The following is a 12,807-nucleotide window of genomic DNA, read 5'->3' as shown; positions in this document are numbered from 1 at the left end:
CAGAGTGGCGCCTAGTGGTGGTCACTAATATTGCAGTTGGATGAACACGGTAACATACTGCATATTGGTACAGTGGATTGATTGGACAGTTCAGATTAAAGCCTTTTACATGTAACAAGAAGATACTTTTCTACAACATTTATTTTAAAATGAGAAAACAATGGAAATCTTTATCTTATTAAAATCATTCACTAATAAGTTTAACCAGTGTCCAGGGCAGATGATGCACAATTCTCCACTGGACCACACCAGTGATCCACTTTCTATTGGGATCAGGTCTTTCAATACCCTTATAAAAGTTTACCACAGTATTTTTTGCACTGTAGTTTTTGCAGTTTAACATGCTTTTCCTAAGGTTATACTATGCATTTACCATAATTTAAACTGGTTTGCAATGTTTATTAATATGCTTTACAGAGGCTCTGATTCTGTAGAACAAATTAAATCTATACTTAAAACACACAGTTTTTTTCTTGACTTTTGGTAATTAACTGTTTTTTTAGTATAACTTGTAATGGATGTTTCACATCTATATATTGTAATGGCTTTAGTATTAACTATCTTTTAAAAATTGCTTTGTTTTTTAAATTATGTTTCTAATGTATTTTTTTACGTATCTGATGTTATTAACAATGTAATTTACCATACCTTCCTATTCTTTACAATGTTTACCAATGCTTTACCATGCTTTCACTATGCTTTATTACACTTTGCTATGTTTTTATTACTGTAAACTTTCATAAGAGTACCGTTATTTTGAACTGAGTAAGAATCAAATTACAATTTGGGAGTTTAGACCTTATATCATAGATATCCTGTCTTATACTGTACAAGTAAATGTTAGCATGTTATTGATGCTAAAGGGACCAAGATACCAGGATAACAGGATATGAAAGTACAATATTTCATTTTCAGCAGAATAGAAGTTTTTTTTTAATTGTAGTCAGCTGAAAACAAGAAAGTTTCTAGAAGTGAAGCAAGCTTATACAATTATCAAATTTGCTTGCAAACACCAGAAGCCATTTATAATTGCACAACCTCTGTCCAAATGTAAACGTTTTAAGAATGTGACCCAGAGCAAATATTGGCTGTAGACTAAAGCAAACTGTTCTTCAGTCCTTAGGGCAACTTTTCACTTTCATCATTCAGTTTACCTTGTCCTGGTTTGGAGCACTGCCCAACTTAGATGATCTGTTTGTATTGCCATTGCAGGCAGACAGGCTGACAAAATGAGGCACCTTGTGTGTTTTATCGGTCTATTATTTGTGTCTAAAGCAAGTACTTTGGACTTTTTTGTTGAAGAAATTGGAGATTTTTATGTAAGCATTTTGTGTTATAATATATAGTTTGTAGGTACTAATATGAAAAAAATGGATAGTTGTTTTTTTCATCACAATTATGTGTATGTGAATGTATGCTGACAAATAGTTTTTCTAAAGAACACTTCCAGAGAGTCTTGAAAAAAAAGGGAAAATGTTATGGGATTTTTGCAGTGAATGCTTTAAAAAAAGGTTAACTAGTTGTCTGTGAAATGAAGCTAGTTATTTGGGAATAAAACGATTTACATTAACACTTGTCCTCTATATATTAGGATCCACGACTTGGACAAGATGAGGAGCAAGGCAACATCAAGACTTCTGGCCAATCTCCACCAAAGCTGATTAACAGATACGAGAGAAACCGGGTAAGTGCAGGGTAACTCAATTGTCTGAAATGGTTTGAAGACTCAAGTTAGGCTTGACACACTTCTGCAGCACAATTTATTCATTCTTAAATCTGCAAAAAAAATGTTAAATTTAAGTGGATAAAAGTATTTTGTTTGATTAGAAACATCATAAAGTAATTCAGTCCAATATGTGTAATTTTATTATTTTTGTTAATTAATGCAAATGTAAATAATAATTGAAAATAATTGTATTCTTCTGCATTAAGTAACATTTTAATTTACAAAATATTTAAATTGCTCTTTTTTGGAGTAGTTGAATTCACGTTTAAATACTCACATCAATGTTTTTTTTTAATTGTGGTTTTGAAATACATTTTGTGTTTGAAATGCAGTTTGTATATTTAGTATGTTTGTTTCCTAATAACATTTAATATTGTATCAACTTAAGATTCTACTTTTGTAAATGACCTAATATATAGAAATGTTATGTGTCAATTGTGCCAAATTCTTTGACTCTCCTCTTTTAAAGGGATATATGCTTACTAGTAATTATAAAACAGTTCCTTGTATGTTATAAACCTACTGAAAGTCAATATTTCTTTGCATGTTTTAACATTTGTGTCTTTGGTATTTTCAAGAGAAGTATATTCACTGCTGATGAAGTAGAAAACGAAGAAGTTGAGGTATTTTTCAATTTGTTATTGAGACAGAAAGAACATTGTGGCGCCGATAACTAGAGTATGTAGAAATCAATTGTTTTGTTTAGACACTTGTGCCTGACAGGTTATTGACTTCACTGAGAAAAAAGAAAAACATAAAAAGTCCTCAATGTCCCTTTGCTTTGATCTACTGTTCAGATTCATTAAAACTCAATTGTGTTCTTTGCTTCCTTTCACTTTTTTAGTTTTGGGGTTTTAAGTGTTATGCATGTTTTATTCTTTTATTTTAATAACACAATTCAGGCTTTAAATAATTGTTTATGTCAGTTACAATAGGGGTAGTATTTACCACAGTGCTAAGTTTTTTCTTTTTTTCATTTCACGCTTTGTCACATCAAAGATAATCATATTTGGTGGATGTTTTTACACATTCTATTACACTTAATACATTAAAAAGAGGGAATGGATATTTCTACTGCTTACAGGGGTAGGCTGAGATCAATAACAAGTTCAAAATAAGGGTCTTTTATGTTTTTGATGAAAATATTTCTCATGATCCATATAAAACATCATGGATCCGGCCTTTTGATTTTCACTTTTTTTTAATGCTAAAACAGAACAGGCCTGGTTGGAAATTTCAACGAACAAATTGACTGCTTTACAAATGACCATAATAGTATAATGCTGGTTGAAGCTGGCTATGTCAGTAGAAGATCTGGGTCAAATTCTAAATTGTAGTGATCATTGATGATTCTTAAACAAATATATTTGCTGTACATCTGTGCAGGGGTTTTGTAAACCAGGTGGATTTCCATTAAGAAAATGGTAATTGTGTGCTACAAGTCACCAGCTCACCAGTGCTTATTGGTGGAAAAACTAAAATCAAGCCATTTAGAAGGTCACTAAATAATACATCATGTATAAATAATGATCAGAGATGTTACAGTTGCTTTGTATTTTAGGTAGAAACTGGAGATGGAATCCACATCCACAGTTATAAAGTGGAGGCCAGAATCACCTCCCGTTTTGCTCACACCACAATCTGCAGTAGAGTGGTCAACACAGCCCAGCATGCACAGAGTGTTGTGTTCAATGTGCAAATACCTAAAAGTGCCTTCATCTCTAACTTCACTATGTGAGTTCCTTGATTTCCCAATACCTCATTATAAATTAATTTATTTGCTTAACTCTCATTTTAAGTGTAAAATTATTCATATACAATTCACTTATAAATCTGTCACACTGTTGCTAATTTAAAATGTGTGGGTATGAATTCTCAATGAGCAAACCTCCTATAATGTTGCATATAATTAAAGTTCTCTAAATCCCTTTGCAGGGATGTGAATGGGATCACATTCATTGGTTCTGTTAAGGAAAAGACCGTTGCTAGAAGCCTCTATGCAAAAGCTAGAGCAAGGGGGAAGGCTGCTGGAATAGTAAGGTGAAAGAAAGTTTAATATTCTGCTATAATGCTGGACATGTTATTTAACAAATACAAAAGTATACAAAGTCCTATGTATCTATATTAATAGGATATGAATGAGGTAAAAAAAAAATATATAGATATATACTAATATATACTGGCAGCATACTAAAATTCCTAATTGATGGTTTCAGAACAAATTCTAATGACATGGAAATGTTCAAAACTGAAGTACATGTTCCTGAAGGAAGTAAGATCCAATTTGAAATACACTATCAGGGAATGATGCAGAGAAAGCTGGGAGTGTATGAATATAATCTTAACCTTCAACCTGGCAAGCTTGTTCCACAATTTCAGGTACATTCTCGCTATATTTTGTGCAGTTGTACATTTACCAGTCCAGGTGTAAACATATGTCTGATACCAGAAAATGAGTGCTGTATGATTTGAACAATTGTTCTTCATAGGTGGATGTCTATATTTATGAACCAAAAGGCATTGCTTTTGTTAGAGCACCAAACTTCCTTGGAGAACACTTTGAAGGACTCATCAAAGTCACTAACTCAAACCAGAAGGTAAAAAAAACCCAACCATCTTTAAAGTTTCTAACCTTAAGACTGCTGAACTGCTGAAAATATTTGCCACTAATTATCATTTGGTGAATTTACTAGCGTATTCCTCTTCTAATATATAGTCACAGGTGTGAAACTGTATTTAGGTTTTGGTAAATTTACAGGCATTTAATGCAAAAAAACTAACAAAAAAAGTATATTATAGCATTTTTAACATTATATTTTGAAACATTCAAGGCAACGTTTTAGATGTATAAACAATTGTAATAGAATACTACCAAAAAACAATTCTTGCTTGTATCATAGTTAACCTTTGTTTACTCCTCTCCGAAAACATAACTTTGCCTTTGCACAAGCTGTAAAGTAGGGTCCTTATGCTTTAAATCAGCCCATAACTAGATTTGTGTCATGTCTAAAGTGATTAAGACAGCATGTATTATATCTGATTTTTCAGGCGCATGTTTGTTTTAAGCCGACTCTGCATCAGCAGCGTAAATGTCATAACTGTTCTTCCACTGCTGTTGATGGAGACTTTACAGTGCAATATGATGTGAGCCGAGAAAACAATGGTGGAGATCTACAGGTAAGTTTACTTGGGTTCATGACAAGTGTTTTTGCTTTCTGGAAATGTTGGAGATTTATAGAATTTTATGGAATTTGTCTGGAAGTTAACACTGGGTAGATCACATTCAGGAGACGATATTTAAGATTCAAAATAATAGTTAATGTTTTATGCACAACATATGCAAACTCATGTTTATTCACATCTTTCCGTAGGTCTCCAATGGATATTTTGTGCACTTTTTTGCTCCCATCAATCTGTCACCTCTTCCCAAGAACATAATTTTTGTCATTGACGTCAGTGGTTCTATGTGGGGATTAAAGATGAAACAGGTAAGAGGCCCAGCATACACTGCTAAGCCCCAGGACCTTCTCTGTTGTATCAGTGGATTCACCTTAGACCATCTGCACCACTGAAAAAAAATCAAGATTGCACCTCACAAGCTGTTACTTAATGCAGCCTTTAACATGTGAACAGATATATAAGTTTATATTCAACTGACACAATCAAATCAGTTAAACACCAATTCACATTAAATTCCAGAACTGTTTATATTAAACCCTGAGTATATGTCAGTTTTCTAGTCATGCAAGTCTTTCCAAAGCACTTTACAGTAACATAATTGCAGTCTAGTAGTATACTGCCCCCGAGTGAACAGATGTGGTATTTCTGCATTCCTGATATAATTAGAAACCTAAATGCTTTTATAGTACTTCAGTGTTTTAGATATTTAATATGTGATTTTCTCCCTTTGTATTTAGACTGTTCAGGCAATGCAGACCATCCTGGATGACCTTGGCCATGATGACTTCTTCAGCATCATTGACTTTAACCACAATGTTCGATGCTGGAGTGACGAGCTGGTTCCAGCAACTTCCATCCAGACCTCTGAAGCGAAGAAGTACATCCAGGAAATCCAGCCTAATGGAGGTGAGTAGTTATGGGAATTACTGTTCTACATACAAAATCAGATCTCGGGCCCAAACAAAGTGACAAGCACCTCATCTAAGCTTAAACGAATACACATTATGCTGGACTTGTAATGAAATTAATAAATACTTTGATTTTGAATAAAGTGGAACATATTGAAATAGCAAGGGGAGACTAAGTCATAGCAGTGTGTTTAATACATTTATTTTAATAGTAACCTAGTTATTATTATTTATTTATTTATTAGCAGACACCCTTATCCAGGGTGACTTACAGTTGTTACAAGATATCACATTATACAGATATTATATTATTTTGTATATACAATTACCCATTTATACAGTTGGGTCTTTACTGGAACAATCTAGGTAAAGTACCTTGCTCAACGGTACAGCAGTAGTGTACGCCACCTGGGATTGAACCCACAACCCTCCGGTCAAGAGTCCAGAGCCCTAACCACTACTCCACACTGAGGCCAATACACTACCCTATACAAATACTTGGCATTTTATTACAATCCATTCCAGTCTTAGAAGTTACTGACCACACCTCAGCAGAAGCAAGCTTTTGCATTTATAACACGTATTTAGATCAAATGTATATTTATTCATTAAAGTAGTTGAAGAAGGACCTTTTTCCAGATTCCTAAGTAAACACACTCCTGCTGGGTCAAACTCAATCAGTCAATTTAACTGGATAGTCACTGAACCCCTCAATGAAATACCATCTAAACAGTTTTTGGTAATCTCTTTTGATTCAGGTACTAACATCAATGAGGCACTTCTAAGAGCCACTCACATGCTCTCTAACGCCATGAACTATGGAGTCATAGACCCTCGCTCAGTTTCTATGATTATTCTTGTCTCTGATGGAGATCCTACCGTTGGTAAGCTGAATGCTCTTCATTCTTTTTTGTAGTTTGCTTATAGATGACATTTACCCTCATGCCAAATACTATATCTATTATTAGAACTGCCATTGCAACCTGCATATAACTAGCACATAAGTAAATGTAAAACTGCAATGCACTTATTCGTATGCCACGCAACAATGTATAGTTGTGACTCGTAATACAAAATAACAAAAAAAATGTTTTGTGTCTACAAAAATGGAACCCAACATTCTTAATTTATCAACTGAGTAGTTTAAAGGGTTACCAACTGGTGAAGGATCTTGTTCTAATTTTAAGGTCTTTGTTTTCATTATCAGTCAAGCCAGCCAGTTCAGTTTTTATTTGAGGAACCCTAAGCCTTAATGATAAGGCACAAGATGTAACTGAAGCTCAGTCAGCATCTGTATTCTACATTTGAATCTCTTTCAACATTAATTGAGTGTGTGTTGACCGATATTCCTGTTTTTTTCTTTTTCTCCAACTACAAGGGGAGATAAAGTTGAGCGCCATCCAGAAGAACGTGAAGAAAAGAATGCGTGATGAGTTCTCCCTCTTTTCTCTTGGGATGGGATTTGATGTGGACTATGATTTCCTGGAGAGGATTGCGCTGGAGAATCGGGGAATGGCTCAGAGGATTTATGCCAATCAGAATGCCTCTCAGCAGCTGAAGGTGCTGTAGAAAGGATTTCTCCTCTTTTTATATACGTGGCCACTCCCCAGTTAGCACTCAGTTACCTAATTGGGGATTGGCCACACCTGTGATTGTTGACGAGGACAGATTCAACCCCATCCCTGCCAACTTTACATTCCCACACACTATTTACATTTAGGGCTTTCACCCTGCCACAGGCACACTAACCTGTTCAAATGTTTTGGTGTTTCCTTAACTAAAAATGAATCACACCATGAACCCAGTAATAAAGTTCTAAACAGTAATGCCAATGGACTTTTGCCAGTGGACTAGGAAGATTTAAGGATGACAGAGTTAGTGACTTTAACCATATTTGAACAACAATCAGGAAATAAAAAGTGATAGTGAAATAGTTATTACATTAATATCTTTTTTATTTTATGTATTAAGGTCATTGCACATTGGATCCATTATTTAACTTCATTCATATGTTACAGGGTTGGTACAGTTTTCTCATACGATCCTCCATGCAATAACCTTTTAGGTTTGTGTCAGGCAATTAATTGTATTGCTACTTTGTCATTGCTTTATGCGTGTAACGGGCAGTGCAGTGTAGCTCTATAACCACAAATGCAAGGAGCCCGGCTATTTTTCATAGTGGTTAAGACGCTCGCTTGCGGTGTGTGTGGTCACTGGTTCGCGCCCAGCCTCTGCCCCTGTTAGACGTGTCATAGATCTTCAGATTTATGTTTTGCCAGTGAGTATTTAAGTGTCCTGACACTGTTATCTTCTTGGCACTCTGCAGGACTTCTACCAACAAGTCTCTTCTCCTCTGCTCAGGAAGATTTTAATCGAGTACCCTGATGAAGCCGTAACTGATGTCACACAGAACAGTTTTGACAAGTACTTCAGTGGGTCGGAGCTTGTGGTTGCTGGCAGAGTTGAACCTCATGGATATTCGGTTTTGCAGAGTGTTATTACAGCCTCTTCTGTACGTATCACACATGCTGTTATTTGAAGATGTATATACATGGCATTGCTTGATGATGATTAGTTTTATTTGCATGTGGAAATGATTGCATGCACTGGATTTGGTAATCAGAAATACAAGTAATAAAATAAATCTGTTTGAGCACACATTTTTTTCACGGTACAGTTGTGTTTTTTTCAGGGTACAATGGATCTGTCCCTTCAGGCAGTGGCAGATGTCCATGAACTTGATGAGATATTGGCCCTGCAGAAATACGTGAACCCCGGGTTTGCCAGGCAACTCTGGGCCTACATCACTGTCAACCAACTTTTAGCTGAGAGGTTAGTTTGGAGACTATAGCCTTTTTGTACCTTGATAATGCTTTCAATAAGGGTCACATGTGCTTGTTTTTAGAATGTCATATATACCTACAGAATATTGTGTAAAGGAATTGTGGAAACAACTAAGTCACTACTACATGTTTCACTGTATAAATAGGTCACTGGCTTCAACAGCTGCCAAGAAGAGGAAAATAACCCAAAGGATTGTGAGCATGGCACTGCAGCATCAGTTTGTTACACCAATGACAGCCATGCTGGTAGAGAGTGAGAGTGGAGATGAGAGGCTACTGGCTGATTCTCCGAAAGATCCCAAACAGGGCTGTTGCTCAGGTGGCGGTAACTTTCTGCATAAAAAAATAAGAATTGAGTATGTCTCTTTTTTGTAAAAGTGAATCTGAGGAGGGGATCATTCTACTACAACTATTATTATTATTATTATTATTATTATTATTATTATTATTATTATTATTATAAAACTGAACTCATTTTATGTTTCCTACACAACTCTCAAAACTCTTCAGGTTCCTCTGTCACGGGAAGGAAAGGCTCGCTCACCTACAACCCTCCTCCTTGGGCACAATTTCCAACTGCACAGCCAACCGCCTTGGCTCAGATAGGTCCTTCTTTGGTGGAAGCTCTACCGAATCACATCACACTGGGTATTACACACCTTGTAGATTTAGTTAAGTTACGTGAAAGGAGTAACGTCTAGATTATTTGACTAATATGACTAACCCTGTTGATGTTTTGTGGAAATATGTGGGATTTATTATAGTGTAAGGGACAAAATAAGACATTACAGTTATAATTGATATACTGCCTTTAATACTGGTACAGCACTAGGAATCAGGATGTCAGAAGTTAAAATAACTTTATATAGATAAACATTTTTTTTTACTAATGTGAAGCATTTGTAGCATTACCTCATTCTTGGTGTCTTGTTTTTTTTCTTCATACGTTTGGATTTTCTACATTCCAGTTGAAAACGATCCTCACTTCATTATTCACCTGCCAAAGAGCAAACAAGATATCTGTTTCAACATTGATTCTGAGCCTGGCAAAATTCTGAACCTGGTGTCCGACCCTGACTTAGGTAAGACATTAACATGGATTATTACGTGTATGTTAATCTATATTTTCATGAATGAAGATGAACAAAATGGTTTTGTATGGACCATCTTTTAATTTTCTGAGGATTCCAACATTCTGTCGTTTTAATGGCAAACTGCTACTGTAGGTTCACGTTGTTATAAAGTAATAATGTTTAGGTTATTTAATTGTAATTACTAATTAAACAAAACATGTTAAGGTATTGTATTAAATCTTGTTTTGCGGAAGAGATCTGAAAAAATGATTTAGGATTTTGTCTTTGGTAAACAAGGGTGCAGAATGAGGGTATCTGCAGTGTATTTCTGAACACATATTGAGGGTTTTAGAATATACTCTATATGAGGGTCAGAGGATTTGGAGAACCAAATTTGGGTCTGGGGAAATGAGGGTCACTTCAGGAGTCAACATTTTACTCGAATGCTGTCATCTTGTGTTGATGTTTTCATTGAGTTTTTTTTCTGAAACATGGGACCCTATTAATGTTTTGTTAAGGTTTTTCTAAGCCTGTTTTGGTTAATTAAATCATGTTTGCAGTTTAGAAAAGCGTTTTCAATTGTTTTAGAGATGGTTAGAAGTGTATTCAGTCTTCATATAGCTGTTTAACCTATAATAATGTTTATTAACACACTTTGTGAATAGGACCCATGGTCTGTTTTAAAAGAAAAATAACAACATAGTTTTACAACAGATAAGTCATATCCGTTGTTTGTTTATATGCAGGTGTTGTGGTTAATGGTCAACTGATTGGAGCCAAGAAACTAGAAGAGACGAAAATGAGTACCTTTTTTGGAACAATTGCAATTTACTGCAAAAAACAGGATATGAAAGTAGAGATCAGTACCGAGCACATCTCTGTGACGAATGGGAAGTATGCCCATCTCTTCTCCTGGGAAGAAACGGGAAACATGACACAAAATGGGTGAGTTGAAAAAGTTCATTTGTTAAAAGATGTAAACTGCAATATACTGTACAGCTGCACTGCAAACACATCTTGTTCTTGATTCAGTGTTAAGATCTCCATCAAGAAAGACACTCATGTCACAGTCAGCGTGAATGAAAAAATATCATTTATGGTTCTGCTTCACCGTGTCTGGAAGAAACACCCAGTCAATGTGGACTTCCTGGGAGTTTACACTCCTCACACCAACATGTTCTCACCTGAAGTACACGGACTACTTGGTAAGTAGCTTTCGTCCAAAAGGTTGCAAAACCAGATCCACTTGACATCAATCACACAAACTTGGAATTATATATATATATATATATATATATATATATATATATATATATATATATATATGGGTAACACTATTTTTGACTTTTACTGACATAGCTTCTATTTTTAGGCCACCCTTGATCTGTAAAATGTAATTTTGTGCCTATTTCACCTTATTTAAAAAGGTGGCTGGATACTCGCTGGTTAGGAAACCTTGCCAGTTTCGGCCATCTGATGCATTCTGGCTAAAATGTAGAGAACGTATGCCAGATGGGTCACTTTAGACATCTTTTGGATTATATTCGTGTGTACTATTTGAATGTTTGTTTCACATGAGGTATCAAAAAATAACCCTCTAAGGCTGCATTCTTCATTGTTTTTTTTGCGTGTTGCAGGCCAGTTTTTCAGTGAACCTGAGGTAAAGGTATTCAATGTGCACCCTGGATCAGATCCAAAGAAACCTGAGGCTACAATGGAGGTCAAGGGACATAAACTTGCTGTAACCAGGTATGAGAAATGCAGGCCCAACCACTCAAAAAAACAAGTCACAAAGTTTGCACTGCATGAAACATGCGGCATTGTCAGACAGAACAAAAAAAATAAAAATAATAAGTTTTACAGAATCATGGCCTGATTAGAGTTTGAAGGTTACTTATTTCTGAATGGTATTTGAAAAGTTCACACCATTAATCATCCGTAATTAGCATATCCTTTAATGTCATCCATCACTTTTATTAAAAGGGCTATTAACCATCTCAGATAAAAAAATAAAAACAACCAATTCCTATTTATCCAGGGAAATCTATAATCCAGGGAAAATAAAAAATCAAATGCATATTATGCTTGCTAAAGAAAAGATACATACAGATACAGCTATAGCTATATCAATGCATATTGCATAGTGCTTTTGTACTGCAACTATGATATATTTCATAACTCATGATCAAGTCAGGTGGCACCAACAGTTACAACAAAAACAACTCATTCTTTTCAGTTGCAGCAAAAAAACAATTACTAATAGTTAATATATACACACATTTTATAAATTTAATTAAAGCCTCTTTTGTCATTTGGTTGTATTATCAAGAATGTGATGGTCAGTTTTTCCATTTTCAGATCCAGTGATCTCAGGATATTTGCTTGAAACTTACAAAGCAACAGCTATTTGTTAATAATTTGAATATACTGTTATTGGACTGCTAACCTAGTTTTATTATTTAAAATAATGTCAATACTTCTGATGTAGCAAAAAAAAATTGTCCAGCCTTTATTTCTTTTTTTTTAATATTAAATGTTCTCTATTTTCTTCAACAGAGGCTGGCAAAAAGATTATAGGGCAGACAAAGTATATGGAACTAATGTCTACTGCTGGTTTATTCACAACAGTGGGAAGGGATTCATTGATGGACATTATAAAGATTACATTGTTCCTCATCTTGACAGCTTTCTGCAGCGCCCATGAATCTTACCATTTAATAAAGTATATAACAATTGGGATATTATTTTTGAATATATTAACTATTCTTGAAAAAAAAAAAGAATACACATACAAATCTAAAAATCACTTAGCATTTTATCAAATTCAACACCTCAGTTCATTCCAATACTGATTCAACAATATTTTATTTTTGAATGCTGGTTTAAAAAAAATATATATGTATTGTATTATGCAATTTATAGTTTAAAACAAGACATACTGTCTCTGGCTTGTATTTTTTTCTCAACTTACCTCTGCAATGTGTATGTTTGGATTGTGTGATTGGGATCCCTATAAGTAATAAAAGTAATCTATTGGAACATACAGTCAAACCTAACATTATTGACCAGCTGTATAG

General features: G+C 34.7%; 1 protein-coding gene across 2 annotated transcripts; it reads left to right on the top strand.

Annotated features, from left to right (window-relative positions):
- Nucleotides 1-1,113: 1,113 nt before the first annotated feature.
- On the top strand, nucleotides 1,114-12,769 carry itih2 (inter-alpha-trypsin inhibitor heavy chain 2). Of its 2 annotated transcripts, none has more exons than XM_059027290.1 (21): nucleotides 1,114-1,319; nucleotides 1,592-1,684; nucleotides 2,305-2,349; nucleotides 3,288-3,460; nucleotides 3,662-3,766; nucleotides 3,943-4,105; nucleotides 4,216-4,323; nucleotides 4,775-4,903; nucleotides 5,098-5,214; nucleotides 5,644-5,812; nucleotides 6,573-6,698; nucleotides 7,193-7,374; nucleotides 8,141-8,326; nucleotides 8,507-8,646; nucleotides 8,804-8,976; nucleotides 9,168-9,305; nucleotides 9,626-9,739; nucleotides 10,477-10,675; nucleotides 10,763-10,935; nucleotides 11,368-11,479; nucleotides 12,287-12,769. In XM_059027290.1, exons 1-21 carry the CDS (start codon nucleotides 1,230-1,232, stop codon nucleotides 12,432-12,434), a joined length of 2,883 nt encoding a protein of 960 aa, XP_058883273.1. In that variant the 5' UTR covers nucleotides 1,114-1,229; the 3' UTR covers nucleotides 12,435-12,769. The 2 variants fall into 2 exon arrangements, with proteins under 2 accessions (XP_058883273.1, XP_058883271.1); XM_059027288.1 differs by having other exon boundaries at nucleotides 8,804-8,982.
- The last annotated feature ends 38 nt before the right edge of the window (nucleotides 12,770-12,807 follow it).

Source organism: Acipenser ruthenus, chromosome 7, assembly GCF_902713425.1.
Source record: "Acipenser ruthenus chromosome 7, fAciRut3.2 maternal haplotype, whole genome shotgun sequence".
In the NCBI taxonomy this organism is placed as follows: Eukaryota; Metazoa; Chordata; class Actinopteri; order Acipenseriformes; family Acipenseridae; genus Acipenser; species Acipenser ruthenus.
This window is presented reverse-complemented; position numbering and strand designations above follow the sequence as displayed.

What these genes read in the sequence shown, in the direction of transcription:
- itih2 (XM_059027288.1), top strand. Translation starts at nt 1,230, where the DNA reads ATGAGGCACCTTGTGTGTTTTATCGGTCTATTATTTGTGTCTAAAGCA. An exon ending in AAGAAATTGGAGATTTTTAT is followed by an intron (nt 1,320 to 1,591) that starts GTAAGCATTTTG and finishes TCTATATATTAG; the next exon opens with GATCCACGACTTGGACAAGA. An exon ending in TTCATCTCTAACTTCACTAT is followed by an intron (nt 3,461 to 3,661) that starts GTGAGTTCCTTG and finishes ATCCCTTTGCAG; the next exon opens with GGATGTGAATGGGATCACAT.